Consider the following 24,458-nt stretch of genomic DNA (forward strand, 5'->3'; position numbering starts at 1 on the left):
TCACCTCTGGTCCCCTAAGGCACTGTTGGTTTCCAAGACGACTGTCCTGTACAGGTCTGGTCTGTCTGTTTTGCTTTTTCCACTGACCGTGCTGAGCCTCATCAGCCAGGCGCCCTTGTCATCCCAGAGAGCCCAGCAGGAGGACCCACAAAGTGCAAGAGCCCCGCAGGGAACTGACTTGACTTTACCACCTGATTCATCCTTAACATTTATGCTCGTCCGTTTAGTTTCTTTTCCCTGGGAACATTCTCTGGAAAATTCCCATTCTTTTGACAGTTGATCAGTTCTTGGTGCTTCTTGTTTTCCTCCCAAGATGATGTGTGGGGCTCACAGCAACATGAGCACGTGCGAGGTGGGCACGGTGCTGGCAGACTCCGGGCTGAGGGTATACCAGTGGGTGTACCCAGGGAGCATGGTGTCCATACTGGTGTTTGGCATCACCAAAGGCTTCATGTTCACCAAGACTACACTGATGGCCTCCTCCTCCCTGCATGACCGAGTGTTTGACAAGGTACAGACCCCGTGCCCCTCGCCCTGGGGCTGCATGCATATCCCGGTACAGCAGTCAGTAGGGTTTATACAGATCACCTGCAATGCGCCAGACGCAGTGCTGGGCTCTGGGGTGGACACAGTTGCTTGCCGAGCTTACCGTTGAGTTTCCCATATCTAATTGTCAACAACAAAGGCAAACTCTGGGGAGCTGCAGGCGTGTCATGGGCCCGACAGGGCTGGGGGTGAAGGTGAGGGTGGTCAGGAAGTTTTCTTCCTGAGGACACTGCCATGGAGCCGGCGAGCGTAGGCCCAGAGAGCATCTCTTGAGTACATGGGATCCCTTCCTCACTCCCTGGCGGCCGGGGAGGTCCCTGGCTGGAGCGCACAGGGGAGGCTGCATAGAGACAGTGGAACTTGACTTTTTATTGCCCTGGGGCACAAAATCCCTCCATCCTTCATGGAGGCTGAATCCCTCCCCCGTCACGCTCCTCCACGGTGGCTGCAGCCTCACTTTCCCAGGATGTCGGGCCCTGGAGGGAAACTCAGGCCTGGTTCGCGATCCCAGGCACCGGGCAGGCCACCCGGGGTGTTGGCAGGCGGGGGGCGGCCACCAAACGCGCACCTCGACCCTGACTCTCCGTGGTCACCTGCAGATCCTGGAGAGCCCCATGAGCTTCTTCGACAGGACGCCCACCGGCAGGCTAATGAACCGCTTCTCCAAGGATATGGACGAGCTGGACGTGAGGCTGCCGTTTCATGCTGAGAACTTTCTGCAGCAGTTTTTTATGGTGCTGTTTATTCTCGTGATACTGGCCGCTGTGTTTCCCGCTGTCCTCTTAGTCCTGGCCATCCTGGCTGTAGGCTTCTTCATTCTGTTACGGTAGGTTGATGTGCTGTTTAAAGCGGAGCGCACAAAACCGGGGCAGGGACTGGTGGTGTCCGGTGGTGCTGAGTCCTTGCTGTCTTCTCTGAATGCCGGAGCATGTTGACTTGGGTGCTGCGCTAAGTGCTCGGCGTACATCAGGCATTTGATCCTCAGAGCCATGCTGAGAGGTGGGTAGGGTTGGGAGATTAAGTCACTGGTCCCAGGTCAGGAAAGTAGCCACAGTGGTTGCTCTCTGACTGATGTTATGTTCTTAACCACGGGGCTCTGAGGTTTTTGCTGCTGCAGGAAAGAGGAGACCAGTACTCAGTCTCTCTGAGCTTTGAGAAATAGCCCCACCTGACCACTGATGTGGTCAGCTGTTTGGCACTGGGGGGAGGTTGTCCCTGTGCCCACCTTCTCACCCACCCTGGGGAAAAGCAGGAGGGTAGCATCTGTCCCAGCCTTCCAGGAAACCCAGCTCCGCCCTGTCCTGGATGAGCTGGAGTTCTCAGCCGGCAGCTGGTGGTGTTGTATGAGGGCTAAGGATTAGAGATCAGATGGAATTTGCACCAGAGTCCCAACTCTGCTGCACAACTAGCTGGAGGAACTTGGAGAAGTCAAAGGAATGCTGCAAGCCTCAGTCTCCTCATCTCTAAAATGGTAATCAGCAAAACATGTGACTACCCTCTTCCAAAGGGGTTCTTGCAAGGATCAGATGAGACTAGGCTGCCTAAATGTTATACAAACTTTGAGTTTCAATAAAACTCAACAAAATTGCTTTGGACTGGACACACAGCATCTTGAAGAGGGTCCCCCAGATTGCAAAGGATTCAGCCCACAAATCCAGGGACACCACACTCAGAGTTGAGCTTGCAAAATATTGCTTTGACCACAGTGTGGAGGGTGGATGAAGCTTCAGATAGAATGGGGAAGGGCTATAGGATTGGAGACTCTTGCATGGCAGAGTCTGACTGAGAGATGAGACATAGGCAGTAGCAGTCCTGGCAAAAAACAGGTAGATCCTAAAGCCATTTCCAAGATCGTCCACTGAGGTTAGGGGATGGGAGAGCCAAGGATGCATCCGAGATGGGGAGCAATGTGAAGACAGATATGAGTGACACAGGAGGAGACACAGTTGAGGGTGATCAAGATTATGGGTTTGGTTTTGGATAGTTCAAGGCTGTGGATCAAGTCCACGGATGAGCCAGCTGACAGTGGGAAATGTGAGTGCAGGGACGCATGGGTGGAGAGGCAGACTCTGCATCCTTGGCTGAAGCTGGCATCACCATGGGAACCAGCACGTGCGCCCTGGGAGTTGGGGGAGCTGGGCTCTCACTTCTGTCTCCCACTGCCCCCTTGGTGGCTGCGAGAGAGGACACGTGGGCATCCGTGTCTGGCCTCAAGGGTTTATTGTGATGATCTAATAAAAAGGATTTCTGCAGGTCTTTTTTACAAATATAAAAGGTGCGTGCCTGCTCAGTTGCTCAGTGTCAGACTCTGTGACCCCATGGACTGTAGCCTGCCAGGCTCCTCAGTCCATGGGATTTTCCAGGCAAGAATACTGGAGTGGATTGCCATTTCCTCCTCCAGGGGAATCTTCCCAATCCAGGGATCAAACCCATGTCTCCCACATCTACATTGGCAGGCAGGTTCTTTACCACTGAGCTGCTGGAGAATCCCCCACGTTGTGGGTGCCGCGTCTTATTAAGAAAAGTGATTCCTTGGGCTAGTGTTAGCTTTTACAATCCACGTGTTTGTCTGACCGTCGTTCCTATCTGTTCTCCTCTCTGTGTTTTTTATTTACTTTGCAAAAGGTTGTTCTCTGCACTGCGTTCTTATTTGCTGTAAGACAGGCCAGATCAGGCTGATCCAGACTGAATTATTCGATGTTTCTAACGAACTCACTTGAGCTCTAACAAATGAGGTTTCCCTTCCTCTGCCCTGGGTCAGATTCATTGTCATGGATCAGCTGCCACTGTGCGTGCTGAGGGCAGTGATCTCTCACTCACTGGGGCCCAGGGGGAGTTACATACTGTGAAGAGTCTGGTTTTAAAGTCAGTTCCTAAGGAGATGATGTTCGTATATTGCTCAAAATTACCTTTGAAACTGCCTTTAGAAGACCACACGCTGGCAGTTGATATGCTAGATTCAGATTTTCCTCCAGAATTGGAAGAGATCCCTTTTTATTTGGTTGTGTGTATAGTCACTCAGGAGTGTCCGACTCTTTGCGACCCTTTGGACTGTAGCCGGCCAGGCTCCTCGGTCCATGGGATTTCCCAGATGAGAATACTGGAGTGGGTTGCCATGCCCTCCTCCAGGGGATCTTCCCAACCCAGGAATCTCGTCTCTTGTGTCTCCTGCATTGCAGGCGACTTTTTTACCCACTGAGCCATCGGGGAAGCCCTTTTTGTTTGGTTAGGCACCCCAAAGTGGCTGGCTTGTATTTAGGAGTTGCAGTGTGTGAAAATCTCTAGTCTTTGAAAAGACTAGGGTCATAGCGTGTGCAGTGAGACCCTTATGCTACAGGAAGCCTGCAGAACTGAGAACGCAGGAAGGAGTGGCTTGACTTTCTGAGACCCTCCCTCCCTCCCTGACACACAGGGATGGCTGCTCCCGGAGGAGAACGGCGGGCCAGCCCCTCCTCCCTCGTTCAGTGGCACCGGCCGTCTTACATTTGTCTTGAGCGCCCAGTTGGGTTTGAGTGAGCCAAGGGGAGCCCTGGGAAACCCTATCTGGGGCTCTTGTGGTCTCCCTGCAGCGTCTTCCACAGAGGAATCCAGGAGCTCAAGAAGGTGGAGAACATCAGCCGGTCCCCCTGGTTCTCCCACATCACCTCGTCCATGCAGGGCCTGGGAACCATCCACGCCTACAACAGGAGGGAAGACTGCGTTAGCAAGTGAGTCCTGGGCTGTGCTCCCCCCGGGCTTCTGCTCCCCGCTGGCCCAGCTCTGAGGAGGGAAGTCTCAGGCATGGGGACTGGCCGGATGGAGAGCCAGTAGAATGGATGGGGAGCCTCTCATGCACTAAGCCTTTTTCCCCAGTGTCCGAGGCCCCCGAAGACTTGAGTTCATCCAATGACAAGCTTACTGTGGCGCTTTACGTGTTTTATTTTTCCTCTCTAAAAGTAGAATGTTTTCAGTTCAGGAAAACAGGAGAAAACAACGCCAACAACAAAAATCACCCATAGGCCTGCAACCCAAATCCTAGTAATATTTTTGTGTATTTACTTCCAATCTTTTCTGGTTTTCTATTTCTGAAGCATTTTAGTCATTTTTGTCTTGTTTTATTTTTAAAAAGCAGCTTTTTCATGTTATTACATATTCCTTGTAAAGGTCATTCTGAAAGTGAAGGTCGCTCAGTCGTGTCTGACTCTTTGCGACCCTGTGGACTATACAGTCCATGGAATTCTCCAGGCCAGAATCCTGGAGTGGGTAGCCTTTCCCTTCTCTAGGGGATCTTCCCAACCCAGGGATCGAACTCAGGCCTCCCACATTGCAGGCGGATTCTTTGCCAGCTGAGCCCCCAGGGAAGCCCAAAAGGCCGCATTACCTCTCATTTAATAGATGGACCAGTTTTCTTCTTTTTAAGATGCCAGGACTAGGTTAATAAATTTCTCTGGAGTCCTCCAGCTCCAAACTTCTAAAACACCATATAATCACATGTTATCACTGTGTTATCAGTCACAGTAGGCTCACTGTGGTAACAGACAGCTCCAAATTTTAGGGGCTAACCCAACACATGTCTGTTCTTCTTCAAGTCATAAGTGAATAAGGGTCCATGGGGCCGGGGTCGGCGATTCTGCTCCGTACTCAGGCACACGGTCTCTCCATCTCACAGCTCCTCTGGCCTAATTGGAAGGTAAGAGCAGAGATGTGAGTGGAGGACCCCAGCGAAGGTGCTTATCATTTATGTACATTCACTGGCCGGATTTCAGTCACATGGGTGCGGCTAACTGCAAAGGAGGCTGGGAAATGTAGTCCAGCTGTAAAAATGGAATTTGGTGAATCTATAGGACACGACTGAGCGGCTTCGCTTTCACTTTTCACTTTCATGCACTGGAGAAGGCAATGGCAACCCACTCCAGTGTTCCTGCCTGGAGAATCCCAGGGACGGGGGAGCCTGGTGGGCTGCCGTCTATGGGGTCGCACAGAGTCGGACACGACTGAAGTGACTCAGCAGCGGCAGGAGCAGCATAGTGTCTCTGCCACACGGATGTTCTTATTCCACCCCCATCCTTTCCTTTCTTAAAAGTTTAATGTATATTTCAAAGGTTGCATCTCTTTCTCCCTGCCACCCACAACCTCAGTGTAGACCTGGCACTCCGGCCTGTCTTCACTTCACTCAGCAGCTAGCCTTGTTACTGGTTTGACCTGAACATCATCTGTCAGGGGCCCTGCAACCCCCCTTCCAGTGTCTTGGTCAAGGGCCATTCATCGACTCTCAACAAGCAACAGATTCAAGCCTTGTCTTCCAGCAGATTGTCCCCCAAGGTTTCCAGAACGATCCTATAGGTGAGCTGAGCCCCCACAGTGTTGACAGGCTCTGCTGTCTTTATCCATTCTTTGCAGTCATGGACTTTCCAGAGAGCTTGGGCTTCTGACCTGAGTTGCTTTTGCAACCAGACAAAAATCCTGCAGCACTAAAAAAAAGGTTTGAGGTCAAATTCCAATTTGACCCCAGCCAGTGGTCCTGTTTCTGCACAACCTAAGCAAGCACGCAGAGAAGACCACAGATGACTCCTAAGTCACTCAAGCTGTAAGTTGAATTTGTAGGCGGTACAGCGACATGGTAAAAAACATCATGGTGTTTGGAAGAATATTTTAACTGAGGAAAGTAAGTTAGAGTGGAAACAGAGAGGGCCAGCCTGGGTGTTCAGAGGTGTTTCAGGCCAGACTCCTTGGAGGAGGTTTAGAACAGGATGGAGCAGCAGTGCCTGAGGATGTCATGCCTGTGCCAGTGAAGGAATCTCAACTCTTAGGGGTTTAAACATCGAATGGTTTTCAATTTTACCAATAATTTCTTTTACCAGTTGTTCTGAAGAAGCCCGTTTCCCAGGAGGTCAGGGGAACCTTTAGTGGCAATTGTGATTGATGTCCCTTCTGGTCTGTTTAGCTTAGTTCAGTTAAAATTACACTCTTAAATGTACACAAGTCATAGCACACACACCCCCGCCCCCTGGGCATCTGCTCAGAGAATTGGAGCAGTCGTGCTGTGCTGCCATATGTCTTGGGCAAGGGGGCAGGGTAGCTGTTAGGAAGCACCTGGTCTGTTGGATTAAACACCCCCTCCCTTTTCTCTGAGCCTGGTTATTTGAGGCTGGTGCAAGGAGATGGAGTGGGGGAGCAGAGGAAGGAACACTCTCAGGTGACCACTGTCTATTTCTGCTGCTCATTTCTGCTGTTCCAGCTCCTCATGCAGATGTGGCGTGGCAGGGGAGAGCCCCCGCCAGGACCCAGGTCCCCAGCCACTCTGCTGGACACTGCCCATGGGCTCTGCTTTGTTCTTCTGTGAGCTCCGCCTGGCAGCCTCACTGCTTTCCTTTGATGTGGGGCCTCTTGCTTCATGCCAATCAGTGTGGCATCAAGATTGCAGCCCCCCATGCCATCTTCCCTCTGAACCCCCACTCTAGGTCCTGCGGGAATGGGCAGGACCATCTTCCATACATCTGGGGAATGAGCAGCTCCGGGGATGGGTCTTCCCCATCCCCTGGCCGTGTCATTGCTCTGTTGCTCTGCCCGGTGCCCCCTCTCCTCTTTGGCCCAGGAGACGTGCAGCAGGGGTGCAGGGTGTCAGCTTACTCTTTTTTCCTCCAGCTTTATGAGCAATTGCCTCGAATCTTCTTTCCCTGAACTGGGGATGAGAATCAGTCCAGCACTCTCTCTTCCTTTCCCTACCATCACAAACACTGAGATTCCCTCTACCTCCTCCCACCCCCTTTATAGATCAAAGTAGTCAACAGTCGTTTCCACTGGGCCTTTGGGGGATGGCTACCCTGAAGACAAGGGTCCTTTGAAGGTTGAACATGAGGCTCTCAGCCCCTTTTGTTCTCAGCTATGGGTTCCAGCTGCCAGTTCTGGGAAAGACAGAAAGAGCCCACTCAGCACCATACTCTGTTGCCACCTGGGATTTCTCAAAATACGTGCAAATCAAAGATGCTTATGGTGGCAGATTTTAGAGTCTGGATCTATGCTCATCTTTGTAAGAGATTCCTATGTACTAATGTGTTGGCCTTTGATTAAAAATTCCTCTTGCCCTACTTCTCTGGTAGCCCTAACCCTAAGTCTGTGGAAGCACAACCTGACCTCCTGTTTTGTCTCATCTCTTAATGTTAGGTTCAAGATGCTGAATGATGAAAACTGCAGCCATCTGCTGTACTTTAACTGCGCTCTCAGGTGGTTTGCTCTAAGAATGGATGTCCTCATGAACATCGTCACCTTCATTGTGGCCTTGTTGGTGACCCTGAGTTTCTCCTCAATCAGTGCTTCTTCCAAAGGCTTGTCATTGTCTTACATCATCCAGGTAACACCTAGTGTAAGGCTGGGCTTGGCCTGGAGGCTCTGGCATAGAGTGTATCAGGGAGGGTGGACATAACCGAAAACCTTACTCGAATGGGCTTAAATAATTAAGAAGGCTGCAGCAGCTCACACGGTTAAAAGGTCTGGCAGCTGTATGGGCTTCGGGCACAGGTGGATCCTGGCCTCTGGCTTTATCCTCCTATAATGACTTCCTTGTTGTACAATGGTGGCTGGCAGCCCCTAGGGGCTCTAGCAGGAAGAAAGCAGGAGGAAAGTCTTTCCTGCTCCAGCCACTGAACATTACTGTTACTGGATTAATTAAATTAATTAAATTAAATTAATTAATTTAAGCATCCCAGAACTATTGATAATTTGTGAACTGATGGGATTGAGATGATTGGCTTAGGCCAAGGGAGGGAGTCACACTCCATCCTGCTCCAAGTCACACAGCTGCCCCACAATGGGAAGAGGGAAGGGGATACTGGAGAGGCAGCCACGATGTCCATGACAAATAATTACTGACTTCTCTTTTGAGTTGCTTTGGTGTTTTTCTTTTGAAAAATAACAACAATATGGAAATAATAGTAATAGGGAATGATAATGATAATAGGGAAACACACCCTATTTTCAGCACTGTTTTAAATCCTTCACATAAATTAACTCATTTATCTTCACAATAACCCATGAGGTAGGCATGCCATAATCCCCATTTTACAGGTGAGGAGACTGAGACCCAGAAAGACTTGCCAGGATCACACACCTGCATGTGTGAGAGCCAGGACTGAACCCAGGCCATCTGGGTCTGATACCCATCTGAGTTTGCATAGAGTAGACACAGGCTACATGCTTCACGTTTCTCTCTTTGGAAGCTGTTCCTATGCAGTGCTTATCCCCAGTGCTCTGACACTCTAGGACGACGAATCCGAGTGGTGGTCTGTTTCCATCGATTCTGTTCAGGCTGGGAAGAGTAAAGTCAAGTCTCTCTTCAAGCGGAGAAATTCCTCCTTTTCCTCCCTGACTCTTCTTCCTCCTGTTGATACTGTCTTTGTCTCCTTTCCGTTTGTTTTCTCTTCCTGTGACTCACATTGCTTGAATACTGGACTTCTTGCATCAGTGCTCTGTGTTTCCTTTCTTTCATCTCAAAGTCTCCCTGTTCTTGTCTTTTTATTTTTATTCTGGGAATTTTCCTTTGCTTTATCATTCAGCCATTCTTTGTGTACTTAATTTTCACATACTCTTTCTTAGCCTCTGAGTTTTTAAAAGAATCCTCTTTAAACATGTATTTTATAGCTCTCTGAGGATATTAATCAAATTAAACTCTAAACTCTGCCTTTCGTAAACTCTCCTCTCTTCTTTGATGATATCTGCTGTTTTCCAGGGTCGGACATTTTGCCTGTTTGTTTATCTGGTTCTGCTTGTTGTCTGGTTCGTGCTCTTCCCTGCGTTGGCTTTGATCATATGTCCCTTCATCCTCTGTGTTTAAGTATGAGCATCTATGTTGGGTTTTCAGGGTTTCCTCTGTCTCCATGTATGCTTCACTAGGTCTCTCCTGAGGGGAGGTTTTATGACTGTGGATGGGTGGGTTGGACTTGTCCACAGCCTGCTTCACTTCAGGAAGGCAGCCAGGGAGCAGGCCTCCAGGCACACAAAAGCTAGATTTAAAGGGGCTTTATCTAGGAGCCCCATTATCCCAGAATAATTTATTCAATTTCTTTAAAGAAGCCTCTGTGTGTGTGTGTGTGTATGTGTGTGTGTGTGTGTTGGCCTAGGGGTAGTGTCCAGCTGGGAGGAAGATGAGGAAGGGGAAGAAATGGGTCCAACAGAAGTTTTGTCAAGGCACCATCTCTCAGTCAGTCTTTGAGGGCCCCTCATACCTGGAGCCTCTCTGAGTTCTGCTACATAGCACACCCCCGCAGCACCCTCTGCCTCAATCCTGTCAAAAGGCTTTCATCCTCTTTCCATCTTCCAGAAACTTGTAACTCTCATTCAATACCTCTTCCCAAGCCTCTGGTTGTTCATGGTCCATTCCTTTTTGAAGTCTCTCTACCATCATTTTAATAATACTTTGGAAAAGAGGAGGAACAAAAATATATGCTCAGGACTCTATGTTAAGCAAGGAAAATGGATTTTCCTTGGGTAGGCAGTTTCCCTCATTGATGGCTGATCTTATTTGGTGTTGCCTAGTAAAGTATTAAACAGATGATGTCGACTGGATTCCTGTATTGTTTCAGCTTTCCTCAACTGAGGTCATGCTCTTGGGAGATATCACCAGCTTTCTGTGAGACTGTTTTCAAGCATGCCTGTAAGGCTGGAGAACTTGCCCACGTCAAGATCTAGGGGATATGTTTCTTGCAACTGGCTTTCTTGAGCATTAGCCCCCTTTGGAGAATACAGAAAATCCAGCTGACAAAGCTTCTCTTGAGAACAGAGGGGACTCCTAGATGGATGGGAATTTGTTGTGAAGAGCAGAAAGCGAGTGCAAAGTAATATCACATAACATCCTGGAGAGAACAAACACTTCCTGGGGCCAGCACTGTGCTGACAAGGGGATTCTAACCCTGTGGAGGGCTGCCTGGGGCCTTGAAGAGCTGATACCCTTGAATTTTTTTTTTTACCTTTTTATTTTGTATTGGAGTATAGACAATTAACAATGTTGAGATCTTTACAGGCGAACAGCGAAGGGACTTAGCCATATATATGCATACATCCATTCTTCCCCAAACTCGCCTCCCATCCAGGTTGCCACACAACACTGAGCAGAGTTCCATGTGCTATGCAGTGAATCCTTGTTGACTGTCCATTTTGAATATAGAGTATGTACATTTCCATTCCAACTCTCTAACTATCCCTTCTCCACTTCCTTCTCCCTCGGCAACCATAAGTTCGTCTCTTTCTGTTGTAAGTAAGTAAGTTCATTTGCTGATACCCTTAAATTTAACAACAACAAAAATGTATGTGCCTTTCTCAAGAGAGAGTTCGTTCACCCACTCACCAGATGTCCACTGAGCACCTGCCAGGAGCTGGAACCATGCTGGCTGCTGTGGGTTCAGCTGTGAACAAGCTGGGCAAGTCCACGCACTCATGAGCTTACATTCTAGTGGGATGGGATAAATAAGTGTGCAAGTAAAGAAACAGGACTTCGGAAACTGTTCAACTGTTATGAAGATAATGAAGCAGGGTAACTGGCTGTCAGTGGAGAAGCTGCATGAGACCCCATAGAGTCAAGGAAGGTTTCTGCCAGGAGGTGACTTGCAGGCTGATATCTGAAGTTGACAAAGAAGGAGCCAAGGGAAGACGGAGGGAAGAGAGCTTCAGGCTGAAGGACCAAGGATTTGGGGAGGGCATATCTGTGGGGGAACCACCATCCAACCTGCCCAGTACACTCCTGCCCTCAAATCTCAGGGTTGGCTTCTGGAGGATCCTGCCCTAAGGCGGGTGTCCTTAGCAGGCCATGGTCTAAGGCTAGATTCTCTCATGTCTCAAGCAAGCTTATGGGCTTGATGATTTTCTTCCTCTTCTGCCATCTGTGGTGACTGGGGCTTTCCGGCTGCAGGCGGGGTAATCAGGGAGGGCACAGAGGTGCAGGAGCCCACAAAGTGGCCTCAAGGGGTGGGCACCCAGCAGTTCAGAGGCCCCCGGAGAACTTCTGCTTACAGGCATTCCCCACCGCTCCAGCCAAGAGATCTGTGCCAGAGCGATGCTGTGGTGGGTTGACTCTGACCATCTGGCGTGCCAGGGAGGATGTAATTACCATTTGTTTCTACATACAAAGGAAGTGTTTAAGGCAAAACAGCCCTACAGGAGTATCTTTACATCTGGACCCTTGGCTGGGAGTGGAGGCCTATTTTTGTGTGGTCCTGAGTGAGACCAGAGGGTGACTCACAGCTGCCCCTGAAGGTGGAAAGGGCTCTGACTGTCGCTTGTTTCCCCTCCATAGCTAAGCGGGCTGCTCCAAGTGTGCGTGCGAACGGGGACCGAGACCCAGGCCAAGTTCACCTCCGTGGAGCTGCTCAGGGAGTACCTTTCGGTAAGAAATTGGGGCCAGAGGAGCAGCCAGTTAACTCTGGCAGAACTTAGGCATTTGCTCCTTTTTCACGTGTGGATTTTCTTAAAATCTGTATTTATATAGTCTAAACTCCTTAATGCTGAGGGAGAGGTTCTTTTTTAAAATATTTCCTCAAGGGGTTTCTGTACCCAGAAAAGAGAATTCAGTGGCTTACTTTAGTTTCTAAAAATTAACATTTGACTGACTAAATTAAAAAAAAAACTAGTCTAACTCTTCTTTAAAAGCTTTTTCTGTTCCCCTTACAAATCTTGCTGTTCTTTGAAAAGCAGTCTCGCCAATTCAAGCAATCACTTTTAAGGGCCTTTGAACAGCATTTGGCCCCATTTGCAAACTTAATTAAACACTTTAAAACATTTTAAACTGCGTTTTAAAATTTAATGCATTCCGTTTCCTTTTTAAGTACCTCGATAATCTGATTCAACAAACAAACCTTCCTGAGGTTATATAAATCTAATAAATTAAACTTATAAATATGGAGAGCTTTAAGTTCTCATAACAATCCCAATGCAGTATATAAACAGTAAGTTTTAAAACCTAAAACCATGTTAAGATAAGTTATTCAATTATACATTTTAACTTAGAATCACAGTCTGAATGTTATTAACATTATGAATAGTTAAAACACCAAGTATGCAGAGTTCATAAACTAAAAATATTACCATTATAATTTTGCTTCTCTTAAATACTATTATTACTAATTCTAAATCTTCTAGGGGTTAAAAATACTCACTGTCTAGGAATACTATTATTTTCTCAGCTAATTGTGGTTGCCTATCGTCCAGCAATTTGAGCTGGTCAGCCACCCTACTGGGGATCATGGGAGCCTTATTTGTCCCTGGTTAACAGGGACTTTATAATTCAGAGGAGGGGTTAGTCTTGTAATGCAGTCACGTTGCTTCAGTGCTTCATTAGACTGCATTTCTTGGGCTCTTCGGAAACTTTAATTCCTTTTCCCTGCAACTCTGAACTTGACATGCTGTGCTTCCTACTTCTAACACCACAGTGACTCTTGCAGATAATGAAATTGTGTCTGACTGAATTCTGCAAATCTCTCAAGGCTTGGTCTGGATTGCTCACAATGCTGATACGTGCCCAGGCTCACAAGGACCAGCATGCCCTGCTCCTTAGATTTATTCATCCTTCTATTCACTAAGCCCTGGCCATACAACTTCTCTTTCTATTTCTCAAAGTCCTCAAGATTGGTCTGGCCTCAGGGCCTTTGCACTAGCAGCTCTCTGTCTGGCATGAATCTTCTCATAGTTGGCATTGTCTCAGCACTCCAGGTGTCGGCTTGAACATCACATCCTCACAGACGCCTTCCTCAACACTGTTCCTTTCACTTCTACCCCTTTCACCACACATACTTATATTCTACAGCAACGGTCTGTTTAATTGTCCTCATTTCTCACTTCTTTTCTTGTTTTATTATCTGAATTCCCCTTGCAGTGTGAGTTTCTGCAGTATCCTTATTGGTCTAGTTCACCATCATGAATACCAGTACCTAGAACTGTGTGAATGAATACGTGAATGAATGAGTGAAATGAATGGAAAAGCAAATGACTTTAACCTGCCGTTTGTTATTCTGCTTTTTAGACCTGTGTTCCCGAATGTCCTCACCACCTCAAGGCGGGGACCTGTCCCCACGACTGGCCCAGCCACGGGGAGATAACATTCAGAGACTATCAGATGAGATACAGAGACGATTCTCCCCTTGTTCTCAACGGGCTGAACTTGAACATCCAAAGTGGGCAGACAGTTGGGATCGTTGGAAGAACAGGTTCTGGTGAGGACAAGCTCTGATCGTGTCTTGTGCAGGCTGTTTTCTTTGCATTTCCACTGGGTGTGCTAGTTATATCACACCAGAGGGTGATGTGTGTGTGTGGCGGATTGGCTGTTTTTTTCCTGAAATGTCTTTATTTTAAATTGGGAGTTCAGGTTGAATGGGTGTGTATGCAGTTGGAAGTAAACACACATCAGTTTTTGAATTAATTAAGTGAGAATCATTCTGGTGAGACGAGGCCCAGAGGATGAGTCCAGCGCTAACAGCCCTGCAGGGCCAGGCCGGGTAATGGTGTTAGGGCAGCCAATCACCCCTGCAGAGTGGGACTTCCGTCTGTACACTCCTCTGCACAGAGCCATTTGCACTGCATTAAAAATTCACTTGATTAGACAGCTACTCAGATATGATGCGATGCAAACTTATGTGATATTTGCTGCTTCCTCATTTATTGTCCCAGGCAAGTCATCCTTAGGAATGGCCTTGTTTCGTCTGGTGGAGCCCGCTGGTGGCACGATCCTCATTGATGGCGTGGATATCTGCACTGTTGATTTGGAAGACCTCAGAACCAAGCTGACTGTGATCCCGCAGGATCCTGTCCTGTTTGTAGGTACAGTAAGGTAGCTGTTTTTTATCGCTGTGCATCCCTATTTTTGGATAGTGAAATCAGAGTAACAAGAGCTTTGGGAAGTTGTCACACAGTGGCTGGCCTGGGGTTGTTCTATCTGAGGGAAGTCATGTCCTGAGATGTTCACAAGCTTTGGGGGAGCTGAGGACCAAGGCCCTGAAACCTGTGTTTTATAAACTGCATTACAAATAAGCAAGATGCTATGTGCAGGGTGAGCAGACACCCTGGTTGACTCTGGGATGCCTGTCCAGCATCCTATCAGGTTTAACCGTGGCCACTCCCTAAATTATCCCAGTTTGCACAATACAATAAATGGTTATTCTACATATGTAGCCATCCTTTGGAAGCACGTCAATTTATTCCCACTAAGAAGTGAACGGAGGCACTCACCTGGTGGTCCAGCGGTTAAGACTCTGTCTTGCAATGCAGGGGACTTAGGTTACATCCCCCGTTGGGGAACTAAGATCCCACACACTGCAGAGCAACTAAGCCCACTTGCTCTGGGGCCTGTGAGCCACAACTAGAGAGAAGATCTGACATAGCCAATGGACAAATAAATATTAAAAGAGAGAGAAGTGAACAGAAGCTGCTCAAGTACAAGAAAAGTAGGGCCATTGCAACCTCTACAGGGTTCAAGATCTGTTGGCAAGGCACAAGGGGAAAACCACAGTTTCTCACTTGGCCCAGTGCAGCGGCTGCCCCTCTAATAAGAGGGACCTTTCCCTGACTGAGTTCCAGCTGAAGTAGGGGGCTATATTGAGAGTTGTGTGAAAAGAAGGACGTTCCGTGTCTTGAAACACCAGACTCACACCCTGTACTTGAGACGCTCACCCTCTGCGAGGCCCTGAAGCTGCTGACAAAGCTTTGCCTCTCAAGGCAGAGTGAATGCACCAGCAAGTGGAACTGCCTACTCCCTCTCACTCTGCCAAGACTTTGCACGAGGTCAGACCTGCTGTTCTGCACACAGCCACCGAGAGGACCGAATGTGTTTCCTTGGTGCCTCGCTTGGCGGTGGTCTGCCCACCTTGGTGTGGTCTCTGCTCCATCCCAGAGTCATGGGTCTGCAGTCTCTCGGCCTGAGGTTTGTATTCCATGGACCACTGTCCCAGGCTAAGCACTGCCCTTGTTGCCGCGGCATCATCACTTACCACCTCTGCTCTTCCCCTCGTGCTGTGGAAAATACGCTCTTCCATCCGCTCATGCTCAGAAATTCAGCTTCTTTTCCTTTCCTTCACTGCAGGTACAACTTGGACCCATTTGAGAGTCACAGTGATGAGATGCTCTGGCAGGTTCTGGAGAGAACATTCATGAGAGACGCAGTAGGTCACTGGGGCTGTCCGGGATGTGTCCATTTCCTAGCCCCAGTGCCCCAAATACCTGGTCTGGGTTTACATTTGGTTAGATGTTTGCTGGCACCACATCACTCCTTGTTAAAAGTTGCAATAGACTATTTATTAGGCCAGTTCAATGGCCTAAATAGAGTCAAGAGCCCTACCTGCAGTATCTCAGTTGGTCCTGATTACAACCCTCTGAGGTTGGTACTCCTACCCTCGCTTTTAGAGATGCGGCAGTTAAGACTCAGGGAAGTAAGGTATGAGTGGCAGAATGGAGACTTGAACTTAAGGCCATCTGACTCCAGAGCAGAGGAAGTGCCAGTAGCCCCATTTGCTTACGGAAACAGATAAGCTCTGGGAAGGTGAGGGGTGTGGTATGGAATGAACCATCTGTGAGACGTGGCCCTGTCCTGTATGAGCTGAAGCTGGGTCAGCAGGTGAGCGTGGGCACCTCTGCAGCCCAGAGGGAATTTTTCCCCAGGACTTGGGACCAAGGTGAGCATCTCGCAAAGCCGCTTTGACTTAAAATGCTAAATAAATCAGACCCTGTCTTACCTTTCCTTGATGACCAGAAAACACCCATCCCGTCTCTATTGTATCCGTGGAAACAGGGACGCTGAAAGCCGTTTACAGTTGTTTGCGTTTCTCTGGAGCCATCTGCGTGTCATTTGTACTCCTTTGGCAAGGTGTCTACGGGGTTCTATGAATCACGCTGTGATTTTAAATTATTAATGTCTGCCTACTCCTTGGTCTCTCCCTGGTGCCTGTTCGCAATATTGAAATGATTGTTGTTTTGCGCTTTCTTTTCTGCAGTGAAATAAAGCCAGCTGATAAATGCAAGAGAAGGGGGCCATCAATATAGCGGACGCAGGATAATTTTATAGATCATCAGTACAGATATGGCATTCTCTGTGTTTTATAGATAATGAAACTCCCGGAAAAATTACAGGCAGAAGTTACAGAAAATGGAGAAAACTTCTCAGTAGGGGAACGTCAGCTGCTTTGTATGGCCCGAGCGCTTCTCCGTGATTCAAAAGTAAGGAAGCAGCACGGAAAATGGATTGGTCAAATTTTTGATATTCCCTGCAGCGCTGCTCAATCCAGGGGATAGAGCCACGTGTTTGTCTTTCAGCAAAGAGAGAGGGATTGGTCCATTTAAAAACCGATCACTTTTCTTAAGACAAAGTTGTGAAGGGTAAAAATTGAAAAATAACAGCTATTTACAGCAATAGCACCTGCCTCCCTGGGCCTTTCCCCGGGAGGGCTTGCTTAGGTATTCTTTCTGTCCTCCTAAGTGGTTTGGGTTTGAGAAATCAGCCTCTCAACATTTCTCCTTTGTCCCTAAACAATTCTGAGGCCTGATAAATAGTACTCAGGATGCTGAAAAAGGGCTTCAGTATGCCAGTCTATGAGGACTATACAATTATACTCATTTTTCTTAGTAACTTAGTCATCTTTGCTTACCGATTTCAAGGAAAGGATTGCTGCTGCTTTAGAAATCCCATTCTCCAATCAACCAGACTTTTAAAAATACCATAAAAACAAATAAGTGGTTGCCTATTTTGTCCACTCTTAAGAAGGTATTTAAACATTAGGTAGATAATTGTAAGCATATTCTGTGTGTTTAAGTGTAAGTTTGTTACAATCTTTCAATTAAATTCAGTGATCCAGAGAAAATTCTGCCATAAGAAATTCAGTCTTTTCCATAATGTTAAGTTGTATTTGGGCTTCCCTGGTGGCTCAGTGGTAAAGAATCTGCCTGCAATGCAGAAGACCTGGGTTTGATCCCTGGATCTGGAAGATCCTCTGAAGAAGGAAATGGCAACCCACTCCAGTATTCTTGCCTGGGAAATCCCGTGGAGAGAGGAGCCTGGTGGGCTGCAGTCCATGAGGTCACAAGAGTCAGACATGACTTAAGTGACTAAACCATCACCACCAAGTTGTATTTTATGATATACTATGAAACTGTGATAGGTATAGGTGAACAATCTTAGACATGGTAATTGACATGGTTTTTATTTACTATATTAAAGAATATTTTGGTAGAATTTTAACTTTATAATAAAATCAATAATTTGAAGTGAAAAAAAAAAAATCGTGTCCTCTGAACCCTGATCAAAGCATAACCCATCACATGGGCTCTCTAGCATGCTAACGGCAGGGAAAGGGGACAATATATGTTCACTGCTGACTGTGGCCCTACACGGTGCTGAGTGGTTGATGGGTTGTCCTTGCATTTTACATACATAATAAGGTGTAACCCCCTTTCACAGACAATGAAATAGAGGCTTGGGGAAGTTATATAATTTAGCCAGTCAAGCAGAGTTAGAGCTGAGCTGATCAAGTCCTCTGATTTGCAAACCAGCACTGTGGCAGGCCAGAGAAGGCAATGGCACCCCACTCCAGTACTCTTGCCTGGAAAATCCCATGGATGGAGGAGCCTGGTGGGCTATAGTCCATGGGGTCGTGAAGAGTCGGACACGACTGAAGTGACTTAGCAGCAGCAGCAGCAACTGTGGCAGGCATAATAATGCCCCTCCACCCCCCCGCCACCAAAGATGCTCATGTCCTGATACTCAGAATCTGTGAACGTGTTACCTTACCTGAGGAAAAGGGTTTTACAAATGTGATTAAGTCAAGGATCTTGAGATGGGGAGATTACACTGGATTACCTTGGTGGGCCCAGTGTAATTACACAAGTCTTTGTAAGAGAGAGGCAAGAGAGTCAGAAAGAAAGTGACGATGGAAGTAGAGGTTAGAGTGATACCAGGAAGGGGTCACGAGCTAAGGAAGCTCTAGACCTCTAGAAGCTGAAAAAGGCAAGAAAAACATTTCTCCTTCTGAACCTGCAGAAGGAATGCAGTGCCGACACTACCTTGGCTTTAGGACTTCTGACCTCCAGAAGTAAGTGTAAGACAGCCTGTGTGGTTTTGAGCCTCTGACTTGTGTGACTCTGTTACAGCAGAAACTGGAAACTAATACAAGTGCTGTTATTATGCCTCATGCTGACTCATAAGCACAGTAGCTAAAGATCATGGGGCATTTCTTCCTATTAGTTTGTGGGATTAGAATAAATCATTTATAAAAAGGTAAGTAAAGAATGTACAGTCTTGTTACTCCAGCAAGTCAATTCCCTCTGAGAAAGATAAAGATTGTGTGACATGACTTTTTTCTCTTGCTCTTTTTCTAACTTTCTGAGATGGATACGTAGCTCCTTAACTTTTCAGCCCTTCTTCTTCTTTTTCAATGAGTTGAGCTAAGTAAGACTGTAAGTTTCCCTCTAGGTACAGCTTTGGCTTGGTGTGACGTTCACAATATTCCTTCCTCAACAGATCATTCTCCTGGATGAAGCCACTGCCTCCATGGACTCTAAGACTGACACCCTTGTTCAGAACACCATCCAAGACGCCTTCAAAGACTGCACTGTGTTGACCATTGCCCACCGGCTTAACACAGTGCTCAACTGTGACCGTGTCCTGGTCATGGAAAATGGGAAGGTACAGAAAGTTGGTGTCACCTCTCCAGAGGTTTCAGTGGTTTGGGTTCTGTGGTGGGTAGCTTTCTTCTGACAATTTCAGCTCTTCTTCTCTGCTTTTCAGGTAGTTGAGTTTGATAAGCCTGAAGTCCTTGCTGAGAAGCCAGGTTCTGCCTTTGCGATGTTACTAGCTGCAGAAAACAAAGTCCAAATATAAGAGTTCCAAAGGACGCCATCAGCTGATTTTAGAGGAAGAGGAGGCTTTGTGAGGCGAGTCAGATGCGCCTGTGGGGGCAGGGGCTGTCATCTCAGGGGTTATCTGGTCCACCATCCCGCCCCCCACCCTGCCCTGCCCTGCCCTGTCCCAGAGCCTGGAACACAGGAAGAGCAGGGGTGGAGGTTGCTTCCCTGCTTTGCCCAGCACATGCCTCCTGGAGGGCTTGGGTCTGACTCTCAGTGATGAGCAGAGGCAGAAGAAGCTCATGGATTAGAAAACTGACCCTCAGTTCCTAAATGCCTCATCATCCCTCCCATGTTCTCATCAGTACACCTCAGAGCCTGGGAATGAAAACATTGTAACTTCCAAAAAGGTTACGAACAGAATGGGAAGATGCCTAAGGATGTACTTTGTAAAGGTTTCCTGCCTGGTTATCAGAAGGAAAAAGAAGAGTTTTCTTCCCACTTCCTATTCACATCTATTTTGAGTGTGTGACAAGAGATAACTACACAGATCTGTAGCTTGAAAGATTGATTACAGTATTTGGTGAAAAAATTAAAAAAAAAATCATATTGTATGTCCCATTTGATCTATTAGAACAACCAGGGAAACAAAATGTTGGAGTTTGTCTGTAAACGACATTTTTATATCTTCTATATTGGTCATTAAAATGCAGTAGGAAATTAAACTACCCTGAAATGTTGCCTTGCAATTATTTTGCTGAAGATATTCTAGTCTTTGTACTATTTCCTCTCACAGACTCCCTTTGCTTTCAACATTGACTCAGTAATAAACCCCCACAGCGTTTCTCAAATAAAAGGCTTTTCTTTCCAGCCTTAAGGTTTGCTACGATGGAGGCTGTAAAGACATAGCCCCAGTGGCTCAGGAGTGAGTGCTGCTAATTCACAATAACATTTGATAAGGAAAAAAAAAAAAAAAGGAAATCCAAAGGGTTCTTCTACAGTATTTTCCATAGTCTGTCTGCTTCTTCTTCCTTAGGACTGAAGTCCCTGGGGGTGTTTCGGTGAGGTTTCCTGGACTCTCCTTCCGGCCCCCAGGCTGAGCACTAGATGTGGCATGGGGCAGCCATGGCCCATGAACTCCCCACCCCAAACCCTTCTTAATCTTGGTCCCGTACTTCACCCTACCCTTCCAAACAATGAGGAAGACAAGCCTGGCACATAGTAGTCAAAAATGAGTGACATGAGTGCTTGACACCACGAGGAACTCATCCTGGCAGGTACCCCTCATCTCCCTACTCCTTGGGTATATTTACATGTTGAGGGTTTAACCTGGAGAGACTGAGATTTAGGGCAGACAAGCTATGGGCTCGCATTTCAAAGGCTAGGCTTGTGGGATGTACCTTCAGTCACTCTCCAGCTCTTTGACCAGGCCTGGGCAGGTATCTGCAGGACAGGAGGTGAAGTAAGTACAACCAGCCGCAGGTAGAGCTCCCCATCTGGTGAGCCTCAAGGCCCTGGCTAAGGTAGTTGGGCAGCAACTCTGCCACAGCAAAAAGGGTACACAGCAAAAAGATGTGGCTGAAAAGTCCACGAGTGGGGGGCTCCTTTTGTGGGCAGCTCCATGCTGTTTGGATCTCCCTGTGAAAGGGCACAGTGCATCTTAGAATGCTCCGCTGCCCCAATCTGATTCTTCTTCCATCATGGTATGTGACCTTGATCTGGGGTCATTAAACCCACGTGCACTGGGCAGCTGCCTCACGCTGAGTGTAGCCTTCACCTGGATGGATGTCCAGTGACTCCTCCATGTGGCAAGCAGACCAGGCAGTTTGTGCTGGTCATGGGAATCCATGCCAGCTGTGCGGTGCGGGGAGGATGCTTTGTTTTCTACCAACTCAGCACTAGCCAGACAATCAGGCTATGATCTCAGGAAGGCAGAGGGGAACCAAGGCTACAAAGATCCCTGTGGCCTGTTCAGGTGCACTGAAAGATGACTTGCCTCCTACCACTTGCTTCTGCCCACACTTCCCTTGGCTGGTACCATCTAGACTAGAATACCAGCCTGACACCTAGTGAGCCCCTGCCATGTGCTAGGCACTGTGGTAACATTTTCACATGAATAATTTCATTGAATCTTCACCCCACTCCATGAGATGGACACTTTTATTATTCCCATTTTACAGAGATGGAAACTGAGGCTCATTCAGGTTACTAACTGAGCTGTAGATGTATAAGAAGGGAAAAACAGAGGCAGGGATTGAACCCTAGCCAGTCTGACTCTAGGGTCCTGCATGTAATCTCTCCACAAGAGCCCTTCCTGTCCCTTCCCCTGGTCCTGAGCAGGGACAATGATGGTTGTCAGCATGGCACACAGCTGAGACTGACTTCTGGTGGGAAGACTGTTGTTTGCATATGCAATGACATGGAGCAGTCTCAGAGAGAGCCCTCACCTCTCAACTCCTACTGTTGTCTAAATGTCAGCCAGGAGGACAGTATGTAGAATAATAATAACCAATGTTTAGCCAGTATACACAGACCTCCCAGAGATACTGCAGGTTTGGTTCCAGATCACAGCAATAAAGCAAATATTGCAAACATGTGAGTCAGACAGTTTTGGGGAGGGTTTCCCAGTATGTGTTAAATTTATATTTGCTATACTATACTGTAGTCCACTAAGTGTGCAAGAGTATGTCTAAAAAGCAACATACATATCTTAATTAAAAAATACTTTATTGCTAAAAAATGCTGTTATCTGAGCCTTTGGTGAATTATTTTTTTATTGACATCATTATTATTCTTTTATTAGCATTAAAGATCACTGATCACAGGTCACCATAAGAAATACAATAATGAAAAGTTTGAAACATTGTGAGAATTACCAAAATGTGACAAAGATACAAGAAGAGAGCAGATGCTGTTGGATAAATGGTACCAATAGACTTGCTTGATGCAGAGTTGGTATAAACCTTTGGTTTGTAAAACACTCAGTATGTACAAAGTGCAACAAAGCAAAGAGCCATCAAGTGAGGTGGGTTATAGTCCTTACAACACAGATTAGTTCGTTGAATCCTCACCAGGTCACTGTAGAGAAGGTACTAATCTCTATGTTACTGATGAGGACGCTGAGGCACAAAGAGCCCCTGGCCCATCACACAGCTGAAATCTGAACCCAGGCAGACTGACGCTGGAATGTGTGCTCCTCACACACAGCGTGTGGCATAAATCCTCTCGGAAGAGATTGCCACTAGCCCCACCACAGAGCTGCCAGGTGGGTGACCCACAAACTGGAGAACAATTATACCAAAGAAGTTCTTGCACTGTTGCAAAAGTTCTAGGCACCACAACAGACTTTCCCACCTGGGGATCCAGCAAAGGGACTGAGCATCCCCAGGGAATCTGACATTGACGGTCAGTGGGATCATAGAAATTCCACAGGACTGGGGAAACAGAGACACTTGAAGGGCACAAACCAATCCTAGTGCACACGGATCCATGAGAAAAGAGCAGTGACCCCACAGGAGACTGAGCCAGACTCGCCTGTGAGTGTGTGGGAGTCTCTGCCAGATGTGAGGGTCCACAGTGGATTGCTGTGGGGTCAGGGGCACTGGGAGCAGCGATCCTGGGAGGCTCAGCATAAGTCCTTTTGGAGGAGTTTCCATGACCCCTATGATAGTCTGACCTGAGCCCAAACTATAGAGAGGGAGCACAGCCCCACCCGTCAGCATAAAATTGGATTAAAGATTTACTGATCATGGTCTTTTGTACTCCTTTTCCTATTTGAAACCAGTCTGTTGTTCCACGTCCAGTTCTAACTGCTCTGTGTAACTCATTGAAACTATGAGCCACACGGTGTATAGCCACCCAAGACGGACGGGTCATGGTGGAGAGTCCTGACAAAACGTGGTTCACTGGAGAAGGAAATGGCAAACCACTTCAGTATTCTTGCTTTGAGAACCCCACGAACAGAATGAAAAATCAAAAAGATATGACACTGAAAGATGAACCCCCCCAGGTAAATAGGTGTTCAATATGCTGCTGGAGAAGAGTGGAGAAATAGCTCCATAAGGAATGAAGAGGCTGAGCCAAAGCAGAAACAATGCTCAGGTATGGATGTGTCTGGTGGTGAAAGCAAAGCCCGATGCTTAAAGAACAATATTGCATAGGAACCTGGAATGTTAGGTTCAAGAATCAAGGTAATTGAAAGTGGTCAAACAGATGGCAAGAGTGAACATCGACATTTTAGGAATCAATGAACTAAAATGGACTGGAATGGGTGAATTTAATTCAGATGACCATTATGTCTACTACTGTGGGCAAGAATCCCTTAGAAGAAATGGAGTAGCCTTCATAGTCAACAAAAGAGTCCGAAATGCAGTACTTGGGTGCAATCTCAAAAATGACTGAATGATCTCTGTTCATTTCCGAGGCGAACCATTCAATATCACAGTTATCCAAGTCTATGCCCCAACCACTAATGTCAAAGAAGATGAGGTTGAGTTCAGTGAAGACCTACAAAACTACTAGAACTCACACCCCCAGAAGATGTCTTTTCACCATAGGGGACTGGAATGCAAAAGTAGGAAGTCAAGAGATACCTGGAGTAACAGGCAAGTTCGGCCTTGGAGTACAAAATGAAGCAGGGCAAAGGCTAACAGAGTTTTGCCAAGAGAAGAAACTGGTCATAGCAAACACCTTCTTCCAACAACACAAGAGATGACTCTACACATGGACATCACCAAATGATCAATACTGAAATCAGATTGACTATTTTCTTTGCAGCCAAAGATGGAGAAGCTCTATACAGTCAGTAAAAACAGGACTGGAAGCTCACTATGGCTCAGATCATGATCATGAACTCCTTATTTCAAAATTCAGACTTAAATTGAAGAGAGTTGGGAAAACCACTAGGCCATTCAGGTAAGACCTAAATCAAATCCCTTATGATTATACAGTGGAAGTGACAATTAGATTCAAGGGGTTAGATCTGATAGATGAGAGTGTCTGAATAACTATGGACAGAGGTTCATAACATTATACAGAAAGTGGTGATCAAAACCATCCCCCAAAAAAGAAACACAAGGCAAAATGGTTGTCTGTGGAGGGCTTACAAAAAGCTGAGAAAAGAATAG

General features: G+C 47.1%; 1 protein-coding gene across 1 annotated transcript in view; it reads left to right on the forward strand.

The window, feature by feature from the left end:
* The window catches only part of LOC120873328 (ATP-binding cassette sub-family C member 12-like), a 31,324-nt gene extending 11,955 nt beyond the window's left edge, over positions 1–19,369 (forward strand). The window contains exons 9-18 of the mRNA XM_040254128.1: positions 314–511; positions 1,146–1,372; positions 4,116–4,253; positions 7,690–7,876; positions 11,810–11,899; positions 13,532–13,721; positions 14,176–14,321; positions 16,600–16,713; positions 19,010–19,174; positions 19,277–19,369. Of these exons, the coding sequence (XP_040110062.1) occupies positions 314–511; positions 1,146–1,372; positions 4,116–4,253; positions 7,690–7,876; positions 11,810–11,899; positions 13,532–13,721; positions 14,176–14,321; positions 16,600–16,713; positions 19,010–19,174; positions 19,277–19,369 (1,548 nt within the window). The remainder of the gene's footprint in view (positions 1–313; positions 512–1,145; positions 1,373–4,115; positions 4,254–7,689; positions 7,877–11,809; positions 11,900–13,531; positions 13,722–14,175; positions 14,322–16,599; positions 16,714–19,009; positions 19,175–19,276) is intronic.
* Positions 19,370–24,458: the final 5,089 nt, after the last annotated feature.

The sequence above is a fragment of the Oryx dammah genome, unplaced genomic scaffold (genome assembly GCF_014754425.2).
Source record: "Oryx dammah isolate SB20612 unplaced genomic scaffold, SCBI_Odam_1.1 HiC_scaffold_13, whole genome shotgun sequence".
Taxonomy (NCBI): domain Eukaryota; kingdom Metazoa; phylum Chordata; class Mammalia; order Artiodactyla; family Bovidae; genus Oryx; species Oryx dammah.